General features: G+C 42.9%; 1 protein-coding gene across 5 annotated transcripts in view; it reads left to right on the top strand.

Moving 5' to 3' along the window:
* The window catches only part of hip1rb (huntingtin interacting protein 1 related b), a 174,818-nt gene extending 154,510 nt beyond the window's left edge, over positions 1 to 20,308 (top strand). Inside the window, exons 30-44 of one of the 5 annotated variants that reach the window (XM_072247669.1) lie at positions 1,776 to 1,970; positions 2,780 to 2,927; positions 3,998 to 4,084; positions 6,933 to 7,040; positions 8,143 to 8,279; positions 9,595 to 9,705; positions 10,468 to 10,526; positions 10,628 to 10,658; positions 10,932 to 10,994; positions 12,222 to 12,322; positions 15,025 to 15,130; positions 15,849 to 15,972; positions 16,078 to 16,139; positions 16,693 to 16,887; positions 19,328 to 20,308. In XM_072247669.1, coding sequence (XP_072103770.1) covers positions 1,776 to 1,970; positions 2,780 to 2,927; positions 3,998 to 4,084; positions 6,933 to 7,040; positions 8,143 to 8,279; positions 9,595 to 9,705; positions 10,468 to 10,526; positions 10,628 to 10,658; positions 10,932 to 10,994; positions 12,222 to 12,322; positions 15,025 to 15,130; positions 15,849 to 15,972; positions 16,078 to 16,139; positions 16,693 to 16,887; positions 19,328 to 19,378 — 1,578 coding nt within the window. In that variant the 3' untranslated portion in view covers positions 19,379 to 20,308. The remainder of the gene's footprint in view (positions 1 to 1,775; positions 1,971 to 2,779; positions 2,928 to 3,997; positions 4,085 to 6,932; positions 7,041 to 8,142; positions 8,280 to 9,594; positions 9,706 to 10,467; positions 10,527 to 10,627; positions 10,659 to 10,931; positions 10,995 to 12,221; positions 12,323 to 15,024; positions 15,131 to 15,848; positions 15,973 to 16,077; positions 16,140 to 16,692; positions 16,888 to 19,327) is intronic. The other 4 variants (XM_072247668.1, XM_072247670.1, XM_072247673.1 and 1 more) reach the window with 4 other exon arrangements.
* Positions 20,309 to 21,327: the final 1,019 nt, after the last annotated feature.

Genomic DNA, 21,327 nt, shown 5'->3' with positions numbered 1-21,327 from the left:
CAGGGTCGAGGGAACGCGTGTGCTATTACACGGGTACAGGGTAGAGGGGAATGCGTGTGCTAATACACGGGTACAGGGTCGAGGGAACGCGTGTGCTATTACACGGGTACAGGGTAGAGGGGAATGCGTGTGCTAATACGCGGGTACAGGGTCGAGGGAACGCGTGTGCTAATACACGGGTACAGGGTAGAGGGGAATGCATGTGCTAATACGCAGGTAAAGGGTAGAGGGGAATGCGTGTGCTAATACGCGGGTACAGGGTAGAGGGGAGCGCATGTGCTAATACGCGGGTACAGGGTAGAGGGGAACGCCTGTGCTATTACACGGGTACAGGGTAGAGGGAATGCCTGTGCTAATACGCAGGTACAGGGTAGAGGGGAGCGCGTGTGCTAATACGCGGGTAAAGGGTAGAGAGGAACGCGTGTGCTAATACACGGGTACAGGGTAGAGGGGAACGCGTGTGCTATTACACGGGTACAGGGTAGAGAGGAACGCGTGTGCTATTACACAGGTACAGGGTAGAGGGAATGCCTGTGCTAATACGTGGGTAAAGGGTAGAGGGGAACGCATGTGCTAATACGCGGGTACAGGGTAGAGGGGAACGCGTGTGCTAATACACGGGTACACGGTAGAGGGGAACGCGTGTGCTATTACACGGGTACAGGGTAGAGAGGAACGCGTGTGCTATTACACGGGTACAGGGTAGAGGGAATGCCTGTGCTAATACGTGGGTAAAGGGTAGAGGGGAACGCATGTGCTAATACGCGGGTACAGGGTAGAGGGGAACGCGTGTGCTAATACGCGGGTACAGGGTCGAGGGAACGCGTGTGCTAATACACGGGTACAGAGTAGAGGGGAACGCGTGTGCTAATACGCGGGTAAAGGGTAGAGGGGAACGTGTGTGCTAATACGCGGGTAAAGGGTAGAGGGAACGCGTGTGCTATTACACGGGTACAGGGTAGAGAGGAACGCGTGTGCTATTACACGGGTACAGGGTAGAGGGGAGCGCGTGTGCTAATACACAGGTTGTATCGTCTTCATTCCGTTTTCTTCCCCTCTTTGCTGGGATGTGCCGACTCGTGACAAGGCACAGCTAAGTGGCTGTTGACAATTGCGCTAGATGGCCACTCCTCAGACGTAAATTTAGGTGAATGCATTTTCCACCTCCAAGCAGTGAATAGCAATCCTGGAACTGTGATTAATATCATTTCCCCACCTTCCCCCCACCCCCCACCCCCCACCCCACTGCCATCTCAGGGGCACCAAGAACTGTTGTTTCCACAAAGAGGGGCAGTTAGAAATATGCTCGAACCATATTGCTTGTCTTCACACCGGATGGTGTAACAAAGCCTCCAGTGTCACTGTTATAAGATGACTGTTTTCCTATGAACAGCTGGAGAGTTTATAGTTCAACAACAGCACAAAGGAAAGGTATCCTGCTCCAATGCACCCGGGTGACTAGCATCACTCACAAAAACAGTATTAAAATAGACATTTTCAGAGTGGTGGTGAAAGAGAAAAGAGTGGGATAACTCTTTGAAAGAACCAGCATGGGCACAGGGTCCTAAATGGCTTCCTTCATGACGCTGGGATTCGATATGAAGGGGACTTTGCTCTTGTCAGGACAGATTGGTCGAATTCTGTATTCTGATAAATAGCTCTCCACCTATCTGAATGGATCCTGACATTTCATGTAGTAACGTGCTTTATCAGTCAGGGTGTACGAACGGATCCCGGGATTTTATTCACTAATGCACTGGGTGCTTGAATTACAGGCAGGCTCTGAGATGAACGCAAGACTGCAAGGCCTCGAGGCAGAGAAGGACAACCTGAGGAAGACTGTGGCGGAAAAGGAGGCCGAAGCTTACTCGCTGAAGAACGCGATTCAGGAGAAGGAGACGGCGATGCGCACTGAGAAGGACAAAGCCTCACGGGAGCTGGAAGAACTCCAGGGAAAATTCATGGAGAAGGTCAGGGTCTTTAAATTATCATTCCAAGTTCTGGCCGCCTGCTTGGTGATTATATAGTTTTCGGCTGTCACACTGCAGTATTAGCTCCGTCACAGAATCAGAAGTTTTATGGGTTCACAAGTGCAACTTCGAACCTGAAACCAGTGCAAGACTATGAGAAAGCTGCTCTATCTGAGGTGAAATCTTTAGGTGGAGCTTAGAGCCGAAGCACCACCTTCCCTCTCTGATAGGCATAACATCCCAGGGAACAATTCAGAAAAGGAGCAGGGATCCTGGCCATCTATCATTACTGATTTCTCTTTAATTTTACCATTGCTATTTGTAGTATCAGTGCATTACAGCATTATAGCACCATTTGTGATAGGAAATGCAAGTGTCGGTGGGAAGAGCAGACATGTACACATCTCAGATGGGTTGACTGGAAGAATACAAAGCGACTTTGTGAAAAACAGTGTACAGCAGAGGTCCCCAACTCGGGGTCCACAGACCCCTCGGTTAATGTTAGGGATTCGTGGCATGAAAGAGGTTGGGAACTGCTGGTGTACAGTGATTATGGATGATGTGCTGATATGGTGACACGAAAGACAGCTACTGAGAAAAATGGGAATAGTCAAAGTGTTAAGGCAGGAGAAGGAGGTTGAGAGAGATTATAAAATCAGCCATGATAGAATGGTGGGGCAGACTCGATGGCCTAATTCTGCTCCTATGTCTTATGGTCTAAGGCAGAGGGCAGGAAAACTGTATTTCCTTCCCTCCAGTAATTGCTGAACATCAAATGGCTGCGTCATGTCTTTTGATTTGTATTTCAGACAAACCAAGAGCAGCAGCTTCAGCAGAAACTTCTAGACGAGCAGTTCCACATGGTCCAGGGCACTGTGAGGGAAGCTGAGAGCATCATTCAAGATGCTATTGCAAAACTGGACGATCCGTTGCACATCCGGTGCACCAGTTCACCAGGTAGGATCATGCCCTGGGGTTTAAACATGGGGCTTCTGTTAAATTGTCATCTTGGGGAGAACAACAGCGCACAAGAACACAATATAATGATGTTCTGAAGCAGCTTGTGATAAAAGTTGTTCAGGAATATACTTTACAGTAAACTATGACTTTGTGACAAGAATCATATCAAGAGGTTGTGCTGTGTTGTAACCGTGGGCACTCGATCAATAATTCCATTTAATATCAGAGAATGTATATAATAGACAACCTGAAATTCTTGTTCTTCACAGACATCCATGAAAACAGAAGTGTGCTCCAAAGAATGAGTGACAGTAAAAACGTTAGAACCCCAAAGTCCCCCACTCCTATCTCCCACGCACAAGCGTCAACCTCCCCCCACTTACAACAGCAAAAAGCACCAGCACCCACCACCTACCAAGCAAGCAACAGCAAAGCCCGCAAGAAAGACCATGATCTGCAGTACAACAAAAACAATTCAACATACCACAGGCTCTCTCTCTCCCTAATAAAGGGGCAATCATTGTGGCTCCTTCCTCTTCCCAACACTTATAATGACACCACTGCACCTTTATGAATGTTTTCATATTCTTCAATGAATCAATTTCCACTCTTCCCTTTTTATCTTCTACCCCACCACGCGCCACTCTAATTTTGCGGACTAACGTTAAACACATATAATATAGTTCTGTCCTATATTGGGTTACTGCACCACATTCTAATAAGCAGCTTGTTGCCCAAGTAACAATTGAAACGCTGTAGCGCCCCTGTTAATGAAGCAAGCTTGCTCTCCGCTTCACAATTAGAAATCTGCTCCGGAGATCCATTAGTGATAAAGTTTGGAGAAACAGCTGTGCCCTGCTCTGTCGGCAATGTTTGTTCTCTGAGTTTATGGTCATTATCTGCGGGCGTGACCACAGTTGCAAAGTACAGCGTTAAACCCGCGTTGAGTGCCCTTCAGGGCTTTGTGATGGCTATGTGCAGGCTGGTATTGTATAATGGTGGGACAGCCCCAGGACGCGTCTTGTTTGCACTTTAAAGGGAAGAACTGACTTTTCCGTCTCTTATAGATTACCTAATCAACAGGGCAGAGGCAGCATTGGAATCGGTGAACCTGATGCAGCAAGGACACTCCCAGTACATAAAGAACATGGCAGGTACCGTCACCTCCGTCTCAATCGCAAATGGCCACATTTTATTCAGTGGCTATTCTGAAAGCTGAGCTCACCTTTGCTGTAAAGGTGAATTACTAGCTCTTAAATATTTTCCTCCCTCACTTTTCTGGGATTTTCCTATCAGCTGAGAGTCTGGATAAGTGCCCGTTTCCAACTGTTCATTAGTACTATTCGGTCTGCTTGGGCTTAAAATGTTATGAAAGGTTTGTAGAGATTACAGACTGTCCTATCATGTTGCATTTTGCCACGTGAAGATTCACAGGATGTTTATCCTATCATTATCTTTATGTGCCGTGTCATACGACCTGGTCCATGACTGTAATTATTCTTGGCAAATTTTCTACAGAAGTGGCTTTGCCATTGCCTTCTTCTGGGCAGTGTCTTTTCAAGATGGGTGACCCCAGCCATTATCAATACTCTGTCAGAGATTGTCTGCCTGCTGTCAGTGGTCGCATAACCAGGGTTTGTGATCTGCACCAGCTGCTCATACGACCATCCCCCACTGTTCCCATGGCTTCACATGACCCTGATCGGGGTTCTAAGCAGCCGCTATATACCTTGCCCAAGGTGACCTGCAGGCCAGTGAGGGAAGGAGCACCTTACACCTCCTTTGGTAGAGACGTATCTCCACCCCCTACCGCTTACCCTGGAGCAGTTTCTTACTCAAGTTGTACAATCAGGTCACAGATTGTGTGACCGTGGATATTGACAATGTCAAGGCCAACTTTACAAAGGTCTTCAGTTCATGACTGTGCAGAGGGTTATTGGACTTGAGGCTCAGCTGCTTCCGATGTCCATGGTTATTAGGACCTGTTGTAACTAAGGATCCCACAGTTCACTGTGATGTGGAAACATTTACCGTGCAGATGTGAAATAATAAAGGCTTGTGAATGTGCTGTGTGGGGCACTTGTCAGTAACCACACAGCAGGGCAGGGTGCAAAGGGAGAAATAGTTGGAGCCTGTCTAAAAGATACAGCAACAATCAGGAAAGATTTTAATCTGTAGACTAGAGAAGTCAGACAGAAAATGAGGAGTTCATGGTGGTCCCAGAATAGCACATGAGTCGCCTCTTTCCTGAGGAGACTGAGGTCCTTTGGAGTATGCAGGCCTTTCCTTCACAATCTCCTCTGCGGTGGTGTGCTGGGGCAATGGCAAGAGCAGTATCACTGCCATCCTGCATTTGTGCTAAGCAAATGGTTGGAGCTGTGGGCTGACAAGTTCCTATCCCGAAGGACTTCATTCCTGAATTTTGGAGACAATAACGAATGAGATAGTTGATTTCAACTTACTGCAATTCCATGGATTTGAGGAAAGTTCAATTACATTGAACAATATCAAATGCAACTCCTATTTTCAAGAAGAATATAGGAGTTACATTTAACAACTCTTTATAAAGATGATGGTAGAAGGTGTTATTAAAGCCATTGTGGTGGGGCACTTAGAAAACTTTAAGTTAATCAGGCAAAGTCAAAAAGGAAATCAAGCTCTGTTAAATTGACTAGCATAACAAAGTAACATAATCTAGACGGATTTCCGAAAGGCTTTTGTTTAGGTATTGCATCGAAAGTTGTTGCAGAGACTAAGAGCTAAAATTGTGGGGGTTAACACATGACTATAGATCTGATGTACCTGGTTAGTAACATATGACTAGATCTGATGTACCTGGTTAGTTAGGTCAGTTGAGTCTTCTTCTACTGGCAAGATGTAATAAGTGTTAAGGATCTGTGCTGGGGCCTCAGTATTTGTATGAAGGGTACCAGAGTTAAAATTGCTATCTTTCTATTTTCTGAAAACTTAGCAAAGTAGATTGTGAAGATAACAAATTGTGAAGAAACAAAGATTGGCCAAGTGCAACTTAATGTGGAAAAGTGCGAATCTTAGCGGGGGAAAAAAACATGGTATCGAAATGATGAGTTTGCAGAACTTTGAGATGCTGAAAAATCCAAGTGTCCAGTGTACAATTTGTAAATGCAGGTGCTACAAGTAATTATGAAGACTAACAAAAGATAGTTGTCAAAAGAATTGAGTACAAATGGAGGATATGTCTCATTTATATAGGGGATTGTTGAGACCTATTCTGGAGTACTCTATATTTAGGGCAGGGTCTTAATGCATTGCATCCGTTCAAGGAAAAGATTATTGGACTGGAATGGGCAGGTTGGCAAGCTTTTGAGCAGGAGATGATTTAAAAATAAGAATCTGCGGTGGGCTACACAGTCAATGATTCCTTTTGTGGGATAACCTAGAACTTGGAGACCCAGATTAAAAATGAGTTCCACATTTTAGACTCAGATGAAATGAAAGTATTTTTTCTTGAATGTCATTAGTCTTTGGGAAACTTCCACAGAGGACAATGGTGGCAGGACTCTTGAACATTCGTAAAACACTGGGTGGAGTAGGTAGGTGTGTGACAGTCAAAGAGGCGAAAGGGCAGATGGGAATACAGGGTTGATCATGATCTTACGTGGACTGAGGGGCCGAGTGGCTTTCTCCACTCCGTGTTCGTGTGTTCAAATGAGTTAAATCATGATGAGAATGCCTTAGTGCCAAACTCAGTGATTCAGGAGCCTGAACTTATTAAGACCTCACTTGGTGTCATATCAATATCAAAATGACCTTATTTGGGGTTAATAGAATAGTTGTTAAAGATCATGTTGTGGGTGTTGAGGAGGCTCATTTTAAGTGTTCTGCACATTGAAGCCTTTAGAAAGTATTGTGCAAATCATTTTATAAGATGTGCATTTTGCCCTTAATTTGCTGATCCTCTTTATTTCGCGTGTTCAATGAATTATTCCCTTCAGTTTGAAACTCTTCCATTGGTTCCCACAGATGCTAGCAGCCTCTTGCAGGCATTGACCAGGTTTGCACATTTGGCTGCGGACACCATAGTAAATGGCAGTGCCACCTCGCATCTGGCACCAACTGATCACGCTGACAGTGAGTATTGAGTGTATCTGAAGACTCTGGAAAAGATATTTAACTTAAACACTTAACAGCAGTCTCGGCATACCGTTCAGCAGCAGAGCTTAGACTGCAGACGAAATACTTAAGAATTCCTCCTGCGGTTTCCTGGAGTCTGTCTCGACAGAGCTCTGTGGGCACTAGAGCTGTTTCTCTGCAGTTTGGTTGTACGCTTCCTGCTGGAACAAAATACTGCAGGGACTCTGAGAACCAGGCAGGCAGCACCTTTGGAGGAAAATGGACAGGTGATGCTTTGAGTCCAGATGCAAGGTCTAGGCCTGAATTATCAACTCAAAGTTCAAGTTAAATTTTTTATCAAAGTACACATATATCACCATATACAACTCTGAGATTCATTTTCCTGTGGGCATACTCACCAAATCTATAGAATAGTAACTACAACAGGATCAATGAAAGATCAACCAGAGTGCAGAAGATAAATATAAATAAATAGCAATAAATAATAACATGAGATGAAGAGTTCTTAAAGTGAGATCATTTTTAAAAAAAATTAAAATCTGTCACGAGCCTTGTGGCCCATCAGGCCGGTGCTTATGCCGGTTTCCGTGGCGTGAAGCGACTGAGAGTATGAGACCACCCCCCCCCACCCCCGGATAGGACGCCAGTCTATCGCGAGGTTAACCCCCAGCACTTTTGCCAGTACCCATTCTCAGCTGGGTAGACTGGAGCATTGTGTGGTTAAATGCCTTGCTCAAGGACACACACGCTGTCTCGGCTGAAGCTCGAACCCACGACCTTCAGATCGCTAGTCCAACACCCTAACCACTTGGCCACGCTCCACACAAAAGTGAGATCATTGGTTGTTGGAAACTCCTCATTTCCTTCCACTGATACTGCCTGATCTGCAGGGTTCTTCCAGCATTCTGTGTGTGGCTAAGAAAAATACTGTTTTAATAATTAAGCATCAGTTCGCTGGGACCAGGATGTACAGGATGCAATCACTTGTGGGAGTATTGTTCCAAAGTAATCACTTTCCAGGGTCTTCCCTGGGGAACATTGGAGCCTGTTAAAATGATTTTCAGCTTGTTCTCATAAAAATATTTTTCCAACCCCACAGAACTAACAGACAGCTGCAGAGAGTGTGGGAAGGAGAGCCTATGCTATTTGGGTCACTTGAAGGATAAGCAGTCAGTTGCGCATGCAGACCCCACAGCTGCTCGGAGAGCGATTCAGAAAATCCTTGACCTTGGGCAGGTACGACCTTCAACTGACCAGGCATATTCTTAAGTGGTCCTAGGAAAGCCCAAGTCTGGATGTATGCCAACTCCCAAGAGATTTGATCATTTTCCACACGAAAAGCTGCAGAATTCAATTCATTGCACTGGAGATGTGGTATAAACCTCAAGGAGGAGCACTGATTTCTTTGCAAGGTGAAGATCCAGCTGTTGACCGTACCCATATAACAATTACAGCACGGAAACAGGCCATCTCGGCCCTTCTAGTCCGTGCCGAACTCTTACTCTCACCTAGTCCCACCGACCTGCACTCAGCAGGTTCACTCTGCTTTCAATGAGAAATCACTGACGTGTATCAAGAAGTTCCATCTTTACCCTTCTGGAGGTGGGACTCTCTGACCCCATGAGCTGGCAGTGCTGAATCCCTATGCTATTGATTGAAACTTGTAATTGCAGCAGATAATCTGGTACTGTGACGGCTCCAGTGGTCAGGGAGGTCCATTAGGAACGTACGACTAGAAGCAACAGCAAGACCACTGCCTCATTTAATTGCACCTTGATCATCTGCCCTCCAGAGTTCCATTATATAGTGCTGTTTCTCTATCAAAGTGATTGTGGAGCAGCTGGAAGCCTTCTGCATTCTGAAAACTGGCTTCTCCTTTCAGCTTGCAAAACAGCAGCTGAACCCTCTACCTTGGAAATAAATCAATATTCCTCTTTGAAATTTGTGCTAAATCCTCAGTAAACTGCTTCTGTTTTTAAACTAGATTTGTCACTGAATCCGATCAGAGTTTAGACTGTAGGACCCTTCAACCTGGGGAGGATTCCGTGTATTGCTGTTCTTGAATCTGGTCGGAATCTGACTTGGGGTCAGTACTTTACGAGAATAAAACATAGGTTACAACAGTTTGAAGAGGAAAAATGGCTGGTTAACTGAATCCTGAGAGCCCTGGAAATATTGGAGTGACTTATAAAATGCTGGAGGAACTCAGAATGTTAGGCAGCATATATGGAGGGAAATGGTCAGTCAACATTTTGGATCAAGGCACTTCATGGGTCTTCTCCTGAAATGCCAAATGTTCATTTCCTTCCATTGATGAGCTCTCTCCTAATGAGTTCCTCCAGCATCTCCAGCCCTAGAAATACTGCAGCTTTATCCAGGAGGATAAATGCCAATTGCAATTTATATTCAGACAAATGCATTTGCTTTCATTGTTAAATAGTAGCTTTGAGAAAACAGAAATTCTTACGATATTAAGCAATCTTCAGTAGATGTTTTCAATCTTTAAAATTGTAGCTGGAGTAGAGACTTTAATTATATTTTTTCCCCTCAGGAGCTGAGGCCCAAGAGCATGGACGTCAGACAGGAAGAGCTTGGCGACATGGTGGATAAAGAGATGGTGGCAACATCAGCAGCCATTGACGACGCAGTAAAGAGAATTGAGGTAGGATAGAGTCGACCTTTTGTGGAAAGCAAAAGGTCATTGTAAGTTTCCCTAATTTTGTGCAATATCATTATGACTAAAATGATTTACACTTTCTTTGGTTCATATTCTTACTATCAGATGACTAATCAGTTTTATTACAGAATAGTATCTCTTGAGATGTCTTTACAAACTTTTCTGGGCAATTTCCTGTAGGTTGTTACTTTCAGTTTGGTCTAATCCCAGGTAGGGAGAGTAAGTAGCTTTTCTGCATGTTCTAAAACATGTTGCTACTGATGATATCAGTTGTTGTGTTCCTGTGCACTTCAGCCAGGCTTGATGAGCCCATGACTGATTGGAAGCAACCAACCACTGTACTTAATTACTGTTCTTCACTAGTTATTAGGTGAGAGGGATTGCTATATTTTAATTGTAAGGACTAGTAGATCATGTGTTGCTCATGGTGAACTTTCAGTATGGATTGTGGCACATGAATATAGTTGGATCTCAATAGTCATTTAGAAATGCACTTTTTGTATTAAAGGCATTTAAGATGTACCTTGTAATCAAATGAACAAAACTCAGATATAGATCTTAAGCTTGTTCTGTTTCCATGGCAAGTATGATTGGCGTTCTTAATGGTTTAAAAAATTCCAGCTGGGAAGTGTTCGCCCACCTTGTGTTTAAAGATCTTAGAGTTCTCACCTTCTGGAGTGTGGAGCTCTGCAGTACATTCTGAATCTCTGGTCAAGATTTGAAAACATTCAATGTTCCACCTTGCAGGAAATGATGGAGCAAGCCAGACAAGGAAGCTCTGGGATTAAACTTGAAGTTAACGAAAGGTTTGTGAATCTCCACCATCAGGCTCAGAACTCTGTTTACTTAAAAACTGATAGTGTTTTTGTCGCTGTACACTGAGGTTTTCCTGTTATCTTTGTTTCAGAATTCTAAACTCTTGCACCAGTCTCATGAAGGTAAGAATCTGTGCATTGTGGTCTTCTGACGCTAATCAGTTTATCAGACAGAAAATCCAGTTGTACTTTTGACAGTGTTTCATTGAACAAATTCTCTGCTTTCTGCATGTAAAAAGGGACTTCAGTACACTTCGCTGAAGAGCTGTTGGTTCATTTAAACAAATGTTGTCTGTGGCAGACTGCTTTGTTAGACTTGCCACCTTTGAATCTAGAATTCATGGTTGTCTCATCAGATAACAATTCTCACTGACTTCAATCTGCATTTCTTCTCAGGCAATAAGGCAGCTGGTGATGGCCTCAACGAGCTTGCAGAAAGAGATTGTGGAAAGTGGCAGGGTAAGCATAAAAGTCATTGTCCAATCCAGTAGAGAGGAACACCAGCATCTCACTACTGCTTCTTGTGACTATGATTGAAGTCACCACAGGGCCACTGAAGCTGGTGGTATAGAAATCTTTATTCATCCCAACAAACAAGCATCCTTCTGTAGACACTCAATGTAGAGTCTTAAACTCCAAGGTACCTTTCTATACCTTTCAGGCCAAAGGTAACAGTGATACAAGACATTTCAGTAGTTACAATGACATAGTTTATTTGAATATTTGGATTGACAATGCCTCCTTTGAATTACTTATCCACAGTGGGAGACACCTCTGAATGTTCAAACATCCCTGCTGGGACACACTAATTGACACAGATAGTCTAAAAACTTCTGAAGACAGAGAGCTGGATGCCCAAGATTAGTGTCAGTGTGAGTTGACTCTGAATACACAATTGATCAGCTATTGATAGCGTCTTTAACATGGCCACAGGTATAGTTGCAATGTGGAAACTTCAGCCTGGTCTGCCAGCTTGTACTCAAGTCACAATGGTGCAGATAACCTAGCCATGTTGCCTGGTTTGTTGCAGGCCAAATAACACAACCCGATTGTCTTAACGTTTGGCGGAGCCTATGCATACATCCCATGACCACCATTTTGCTAACCGTAATCTCGTAGTCTGTGGGATAGTCTGTACTTTTAACTTTAATTTACTGCTTGCAATGTACATTGAGAACTGAAGACTTTTTAAAAAAATTGATATCTGCTATATTCACAGAGCTCCAGAAAACTCCCTACATATGCTTGTGATGGTTCTGAAGTAGATGGTTGGAAACATTCCTTGTTGATTTATCGACTTCATGGTTTTAAAATTATGACCTGTTAGTTTGTTTCTGCAATTTAGGACAATCATAACTTGGGCACCCAGGATGTCAACTGTCCATTTCTCTCCATAGATATTATCTGACCTGCTGAGTTCCACCAGCAGCTCAGGTGTTGCTCCAGATTCCAGCACTTCCACTCTCTCGTTTCCATTCCATTGGGCCTTCCCCACTCAAACACATGGCCAGGAGGATGGATGCTCCCTCCAGCACTTGTTACTTTGGAGGGACTGAAGTGCAAAATAATCTGAAGCTAATTCAAGGAAAACACCCGAGAGTTTTGTACAAAGCCAGTTGTGTCTTTTGACATGCATGAAAGTGATGATTTTTGAACTTGATTAATGAAGAAATAACTCATTTACAGGGGGCAGCAACTCCAAAAGAATTCTATGCAAAGAACTCTCGCTGGACAGAGGGCCTAATCTCTGCCTCCAAAGCTGTTGGATGGGGTGCCACACAGTTGGTGTAAGTACTGGCTGCAACCTCTAGGTAGTTGCTTTCTTGTTCTTTGTGCTGTGGCAATTTAGTCCCTGTATCACTAGTAATGGATAAAATACCTACGTCTAATAGTGGGGGTAGTATTAGATGGAAAGTGTGTTGGAAAATAGAAAGGCATGGTGTATTTCATAGACCATGTAACAAATAATGACACAGGGGCACTGTATAAACTCCCCATCTCAGACACCAAGTAAATTTCTGCTCCCTGTATTATGGGAATCCTTAGAATTCAGTTTGAATCTTATTCTGTATCCTGATGCATATAAACTAGAGTGCAAAAGGCTGATCGTGGTCTGTGGTTGCAAAGATTCTTCAACAATTCTGATTCATTTCCTTACATTGTTTTCCTTTTCTTCAGCTCAGATGCTGATCTAGTATCGGTTTCACTTAAACTGCATTACATACCGCATTAGTCCTTTTTTTAAATACATGAACACGAGCTTAGTTCATGCACTGGGCAATGGTGGCAGTAAAATTCTACTGCACCATATTTCCCCATCATAGAACAATACAATGAGTTTATTAAGATTTCTCTGTGCAAATCAGGCTGTATGCTTCAAACGCTAAGCTTAGTTCCTAGCCCAAATTTAAAAGACTAGCGTTGTACCCAACCCTGAAAGGTGAGCTCAGCCGCTGGACAAAGAAATTAGTTTTCCCCATGATTCACTTTTTGGCTGCTTTGGTATTAACTAATCTGTGCCGAGGCCTTGTTGTTGAAGGCTTCCAGTATGATCTGAATTGTTTAGGGAGAAGTATTCTGTTCTTTGTACCATGTTACATTTGAAATTATACAGCAGGGGTTCCTAACCTTTTTAATGCCAAGGAGCCTCACTGTTTACTGGGGAAGGGTGGGTCTGTGGCCCCCAGATTGAGAAGCACTGCATACAGTATGAAGTGTCTCTGCTGCTATTAATTTTTACCCAGCAGGGAGCTTTATTAGGAGAATTATTGACCATCTTCTTCCAGGTTTTGTCATTGATATTAGATACACTGCAGCCTATGGAAACAGCACCTATGACCACTTTGTGTAATAGACATGGTTGTTGAAATGTAGATTGAAATCGTATTTGTATGGGTTCAGACCACCTTTCTTCCCTCTGCCCCCCCCACACCCCTTCCTCATGGAACCCAGCATACTTTAAACCCAGAGATAATCGCACTGTTGGAATATATCCCAAGGCTCGAGTGGTGAGTTGAGGTGGAGCTGTCAGGAAACAAGGAACTTTATAAAAATTCATTTCTGCTCTCATGAGAAAAGCTGCTGCAGGGGATTGCACAGGGCAAAATCTTGTGCGATTTCCTTTGGGCTTTTTCCATGAAACCTTCAATCAACATTCCTAGCCTACCTGTTAGGAACCTTCAATTGAGTTCAGGTTAGTTGTTTTGTTCTTCATACCCATGTGTCCAGTATTAACTAGCAGTATGTCTGGATACAGTTTCCTCCAGCTCCTATCCTCCTTCCTGTTGAACTAAAGCAGGAAGTTCCAGGAGCAGGAGTAGACCGTCTGGACTGGAACTTTGTCAGCTCTAGGTAATAGCTGATCTACTACACCAAATCGCCATAGTCCTCGAATCCCCTAATATCCAGAAACACAAATGAATTCAGCTTGGCCCCTACAGTCACCAGAGAAGCAAGATGAGTGAAGCTTTTTCACCTTCATGCCGAATAAGCTGCCCATAGCGAGCCCTGACATTAAACAGCTCATAGAGGAGCAACGTCCTTCTACATTTGCACACGTCCTGTGAAGTTCAGACACTAAAACATCACAAGCCGAGCCCACTCAATCACGTGGGGTGAACCCACCAGTCCGGTAGGTCTTTTCCAGAAAGGGGACCAAAACCACATACATTCTTTGGGTGCAGCCTCACCAAGCCCCTGCATTCAGGATTATAAAAGAAACACTAAGTAATCATGTTGTGGATTAGCTAGCTCAGGGGTCCCCAACCCTTTTTGCACTGCGGACCGGTTTAATATTGACAATATTCTTAATATTGACAATATTCTTGCAGACCGGCCGACGGCGGGGGGTGTTCAAGTAGGGTTGCCAACTTTCTCACTCCCAAATAAGGGACAAAAATAGCAGTCAAATACGGGACAGTTGTGTTTACCCTGAGAAAGACTACCATGACCATGAAGCTTTGCGTGGACACCTGTGTGCGCATACGTGTATGTGCCAATTTTTTTCTACAAATCGGTTTTGGCTTAATCTTCCCAATTCTATTCAGTGAAACTACACTGTACATACATTATTTCTACTTTATATAGGCTGTGCATTTATCACATCATTCCTGCTTTTATTATCTTAGTGTTATTTTAGGTTTTGTGTGTTATTTGGTATGATTTGGTAGGTTACTTCAAGTTCAAAAATGTGTGACAGGGAATGAGGAAAGGTGCAGCTGACTCGTATCGTTTCCTCGCGGCCCGGTGGTTGGGGACCACTGAGCTAGCTGATGAAACTGTAACAGGTTGACAGATAAGCAAGCTTTTTCCCTTTGCCAGGGTACGTAACCATCCTTTCTCACTGTAGCAGCTAACAGGACACGCTGCAATTTTCTTTCACACTTTCAGTAATCAGATTTTGGGGCAAGCAGAGGGCTGGTTCCAGGATCAAGGAGATGAAATGATCTATAAGGAATGTTTTTGTGGTTGTTTTTTTTTGGGAATCCAGAGATTCAGCTGACAAGGTTGTCCTGAAGACCGGGAAGTACGAGGAGTTGATTGTTTGCTCACACGAGGTTGGAGCCAGCACAGCGCAGCTTGTGGCTGCATCGAAGGTGAGGAGACTCGTAATAACAACAGCTTACCCACGCAAGAGAGAACAAGGGAAGGGAGTAGATGGAGAAGTCAGTACAACTAAAAGGAGGAATAGGGAAACGGGGACACTTCTTTCCTTATTAGGGAAGAGAGAGAGCCTGTGTTATGTTGAATTATCAGGTGAACAGGTAGCTTTTGGGGTACTGCAAGCCTGTGTCGTTACTGATGCTTTGTTGCACGCTTGAGTGCTTGGTGGAAGGCACCGATGCTTTTTTGCTGGTGGGGGTGGGTGGGGAGGTTCGTTGCCTTGCTGCTGCTTGGGGGGGTGGGGGGGAGAGGGCTCTGCGGTTCTAATGTTTTACCTGTCATTCATTCTTTGGGGCACTCCTCTGTTTGATGTCTGAAAAGAAGAAGAATTTCAGCATGTATATGGTATAATTTCTCTGACATTAAATGCACCCGTTGAAACCTATTGATCACCCCCTCATAGAAAACAAAGCAGCGTGAAGGGAACATCTGAAATACAATGATGGATCAGACAGATAGTGGTGACAGTGTATCCTGCTGAAGTGGATTTCATCTTGTTTATCTGCACTGTAACCCACCACATCTTCTGACACTAGAACAGCTCCATTCCTATCCCTCTCCAAATCCTTGCTACACTCCGGCCTCCACTATTCCTGTTTAAAATGACCCCAGCGACATTTACTCACTGAAATGGTGAACTTCTCCATTCAGGTGAAGGCAGACCGGAGCAGCAGAAACCTGTCCCGGTTGCAACAAGCCTCCAGGCACGTAAATGAGATGGCTGCTAATGTGGTCGCATCGACAAAATCTGGACAGGAACAGATTGAAGATAAAGGTAACCAGACCCCATGGGGTTTAGCAGAGTTTTGTCTGCAGTTTGATACTTGCATTGTTCATTTGTTTGTTTGAGTATTGAGATTACTGTTCCACCATTTTCCAGATACTATGGATTTTTCTGGAATGTCAAGGATTAAACTTAAAAAGCAGGAAATTGAAACACAGGTAAAGTTACTACTTTCAATAGTTGCCTATTAAAATAACTAAGTGTTATACTCATTTGAGAGACAGCACTTATGATGGAATAGTGATTTTTTCCTTCAGCATAGTCATTGTATATTTAGTTCCAGTAAGCCCCATTGTGCTCCATTCTAAGAGACTTCCTACTTAGAGCTGTGCTATCATGCAACACAAGGTTAGCTTTCTTTCTTGCATGGAGATGACTTGGGAGACAAAAGTCTAATACTCTCAAATTAAGAGCTGATTTTATAGACTTGTACAAAGTTCTTGAAGGCAAATTTGAAAGGATGATTCTATGGTTTGAAAGCCTGCAACGGGGAAGTGAGTTTTAAAGGCTATTCACAATTTAAGGCATGCGCGCACGCACACACACACTCTCACGTGAATCTATGAAATCTTCTACTTGAACTGTGGAAGCTCTGTCTCTTCCATTTTCAAGGCATATTTCTCAAAAAAAAAAATTTAAGGGGATCAACAGATACAGGGCTGGTGATGGAGTATGAAGCCTGATTTCTTGTATATCAACTGCTTTGTGTAGGTGAAAGTTTTGGAGCTGGAAAATAAACTGGAGCAGGAGAGGATGAAGCTTGGAGATCTCCGGAAGAAACATTATGAGCTGGGAGGAACACACGATGAACTATTAGAAGACGAGAAGCTACCTCCAAAACCTGAAATTTCAAAGAAACCGCCAGTGTCCCAAAAACCAACCATCCCACCCAAGAAAGATCCCCAGGCAAGTCTAATCTCGTCCAATCTGTACTGCAACTGGTAATCGAGGCCAGTGTTGTAGTAGCATCCGCTCTAGACTTTGAGGCAAGTGATACCGAGTTCAAATCCGGCTGGCTCCTTGCATACTTTCCATCAGTGCTGGGTTGAGCACCAAGCTAGCAACTTAGCCTTGTTTAAAATGCTAAGGAAATGGCAAAAGTTTGCCACCTGATGTGCCACAAGGTGCAGAGAGGAACAACAAACTGGTATTTGATAACATACGAGTGACCAATGGAGTCCAAGGATCTAAACCAGGGATTCTCAACCTTTTTTTTTATGGCATGGAGCCTTACTATTAACTGAGGGGGCTGTAGACCCCAGGTTGGGAACTCCTGATCTAGACCAAGAATTAAGTTGTTAACCTAGCTTCTTTAGGATGTGCATGACTCTGGCAAGAATTTGTGTTCTAAACACTTAGAACCATAGAACATTACAGCACAGAAACAGGCCCTTTGGCTCTTCTTGGCTGTGCCGAACCATTTTTCTGCCTAGTCCCACTGACCTGCACCTGGACCATATCCCTCCATACACCTCTTATCCATGTACCTGTCCAAGTTTTTCTTAATTTACCACTTCATCTGGCAGCTTATTCCACACTCCCTCCACTCGGTGTGAAGAACCGCCCCCCCCCATGTTCCCTTTAAACTTTTTCCCCTTCACCTATGTCCTTACTTCCATTGACTCCATGCCAGTTTCTTTAGTAAATACAGATGCAAAAAAACCATTTAACATCTCTCCTGTTTCTTCTGGTTCCATACATAGTCGACCACTCTGATCTTCAAGAGGACCAATTTTATCCCTTACTATCCTTTTGCTCTTAATATACCTGTAGAAGCTCTTTGGATTATCCTTCACCTTGACTGCCAAAGCAACCTCATGTTTTCTTTTAGCCCTCTCGCTTTCTTTCTTAAGTTTTTTTTGCACTTTTTATACTCAAGCACTTCATTTGCTCCCTGTTTCCTATAAATGTCACACATCTCTCTTTTCTTCTTTATCAGAGTTCTAATATCCCTTGAGAACCAAGGTTCCTTATTCTTATTCACTTTGCCCTTAATCCTGACAGGTACATACAAACTCTGCACTCTCAAAATTTCTCCTCTGAAGGTCTCCCACTTAACCAATCACATCCTTGCCAGAGAACAACCTGTCCCAATCCACGCTTTTTAGATCCTTTCTCATTTCTTCAAATTTGGCCTTTTCCCAGTTTAGAACCTCAACCCAAGGACCAGATCTATCTCTATCCATGATCAAGTTGAAACTAATGGTGTTATGATCACTGGAACCAAAGTGTTTTCCTACACACACTTCCATCACCTATCCTAACTCATTTCCGAATAGGAGACCTAATATTGCATCCTCTCCAGTTGGTACCTCTATATATTGATTTAGAAAACTTTCCTGAACACATTTTACAAACTCTAACCTGTCTAGACCTTTAACAGCATGGGAATCCCAATCAATATGTGGAAAATTAAAATTCCCTACTATCACAACTTTGTTTCCTGCAGCTGTCTGCTATCTCTCTGCAGATTTGCTCCTCCAATTCTTGCTGACTATTGGGTGGTCCATAGTACAACTCCATTAATGTGGTCATACCTTTCCTGTTTCTCAGCTCCACCCATATGGCCTCGGTAGACAAGCCCTTTAATCTGTCCTCCCTGAGCACCGCTGTAACATTTTCCCTGACTAACAATGCCACCCGCCCCCCCGCCCACCCTTCATTCCTCTGCCTCTATCACGCCTGAATCATCGGAACCCTGAAACATTAAACTGCCAGTCCTGCCCTTCCTATAGCCAAGTTTCACTAATGGCTATAATGTTGTAATTCCTGGTGTCAATCCACGCCCTCAACTCGTCAGCCTTCCCCACAATACTCCTTGCATTGAAATAGACACACCTCAGAGGATTATTACCACCACACACAACCCTCCTATTTGTGACTTTGCATGAAGTTTTAACATTTATTTTCACCCCCGCTCCACTATCTGCTCTGGCACTCTGGTTCCCATCCCCCTGCAAATCTAGTTTAAACCCTCCCCAGAATCAGAACTTATCACTGGCATACGTCATGAAATTTGGTAACTTAGCAGCGATACATGATAAATATAGAAATAAATGAATTGCAGTAAGTGCATATTTATATTAAAAAGTGCAAAAACAGAAATGATAAAATAGTGAAGTAGTGTTCATCGGTTCAATACCCATTTAGAAATCAGATGGCAGAGAAGAAGCTGTTCCAGAATCACTGAATGTGCGAGAAGAGGGCATGTCCTGGGTGATCTAGTTGCTAATAATGTAGAATAAAATGGAAGGCAGTTTTTAAAATTGTAAAAAAAAATGTGCATCCCTTGTATTTAAAGCTTAATATGGGTTACTTCTGACTTTAACTATTCAATATTTTGCAGTTAAATGTATCTGAACCAAACTACGTTTCTCATTTACGGAACTCTCAATAAACCTGGTGGCTGCAGTATGCTGGACCAGAGAACAAGTCGCTCTGCATCCTTTACAAGTCAAGCCCATCAGATGGCAGTGCTACATTCCATAAACTTGCTCACTTTACTCTTTCGATGTGCCCCCTATGAATTAATGAAAAGCAGAATTGTAGGAGCTAAGTTCATACATTAATATGCATGTTTTCAAATTGGTCATACAAGATGAAATGGGGGATCAGTGGTTGAAATAACCATTCATTTTAACCTTTTGCAATCAGTCCTTTAAGAATCAGACTTTTTTTTGTTAGGAAGATTAATTAGGTGCACTGTATATTTCCTACTGGGCTAAAATATTTGTTTAGTTGTTGGCAAGCACCAGCAACCTTAAGTAAAGATTAAGTAGCTTCAAAAGCTTTGTACATAATTTTAACTCAGTTTCTGGGAAATCTAAAGTATTTTATATGTATGTGGAAATTTTAACAGGTGTGCTGTATTTATTAGCAATAGAAAATTTTGCCCTATGAACATTTTCTTTAGTTGTATTCAATTTTGAGAACTGAATTTTAATGTAAAATTTGAAATAAACTGAGTAAATGTATTGTTTTTGTATATCAGATGTAACCAAAGATTCAAACAGTCAAAGAAATCTTGTATCCATAAGAATGTATTACTGTTACATACATTTAAATTTAAGATTTATTTTGATTTTTGAACTTTAAACTTCAATAACTAACTTATGCCTCCCACCCGCCCTCCTGCCTGTGAAGTAAATTAAGTATAGGTCAATTTTGAGAGCAGGTAAATAAACCAATCCAACTTTCCATTTGCCTCAAGGGGTCTTGCTATTTTCTCCCTCACATAGTGGAAAGAGTTGGGGCTAGAGCTTTATATTTGCACGGGACTCAGAAATAAACAATGGTTCTAATATTTGACTTATTTCGCTCAAGTTGCACTGAATGCCCCCAAACCTTGGGTGGACAGAAAAACAATGGGTGGGTGGGGGTGGTGGGGGAAGAGAAAAGAGAAAAAAAGCACTATTCAGATGAAGGAATTGTTCTCTCCCAGTTTCTGCGGAGTTGTAGAACTTGTTTTTGATTGCACTATCTTTTACTTTAGCTAAGGCTTCTCCACTGCTATATTTGATAGGACTCTCAACCATATCTATTTCCTGTATTTTTCCTCAACCCTTTTCAACTAGAGCGAATAGTATTTCCCTTCTACTCTCCATTTGTCCCTTCTCACTGCTCATTCCTACTATTAATTTTGTCCACTGTGGCTACTGGCCAAGCAGAGGAGGTCCAGCATTTTCTGTTGCTCACACTAATATTTATACATCTCCTTGGCCTCATCTATTGTGGCTCTTGTTATCCAAATAATTTTCAAATTAATCCTTGTTCACACTTATCCGAAGAACCACCAAGATTTAAGCATCTCAAAGTCTGCCGCCTTGACTATGTCATTGCAAAAGCAGGCAAAGGCTATCATACCTTAATGAACCACGCACTAAATATCTGGTTCCCACCTTGACCCATTAACTTGAAATCTACTCAACCGAGCTTCTGGTGCTCTATCACAAGTTGAAGGGCCTGGAGCTCTTGCAGCTCTGAAAAGGTGTTAAAATTGCATATTTATCAACTTACTATTATTCTATCAAGTTGATGTTCTTTCCAGCTCTAGGTATGGTTGGAATATATTGCAGAGGACCAATGAAGAAAAAAAAAATTAAAGGTTACACAGCCCTACCAATCATGAAGGAGTTGCTGGACAATGGCAAATATACAAGTTTGAAACTGGATTCACACAACCACAGCAAATACATACTCTGTGTGCACTATATTCTAATCCTAATCAAATAATAAACTAATTTTAAAGAATATAGGTATTTCTAAACCCAAAATGATGTTTCTCTGACCAGTACTTTAACCTGTCTTAAATATCTTATCCTGCTCCTTCATAGGATTAGTTCAGGA

Source organism: Mobula birostris, chromosome 31 (genome assembly GCF_030028105.1).
Source record: "Mobula birostris isolate sMobBir1 chromosome 31, sMobBir1.hap1, whole genome shotgun sequence".
Classification (NCBI taxonomy): Eukaryota; Metazoa; Chordata; class Chondrichthyes; order Myliobatiformes; family Myliobatidae; genus Mobula; species Mobula birostris.
Note: the sequence above shows the minus strand (reverse complement) of the source record. Positions and strands in the feature narration are given on the sequence as shown.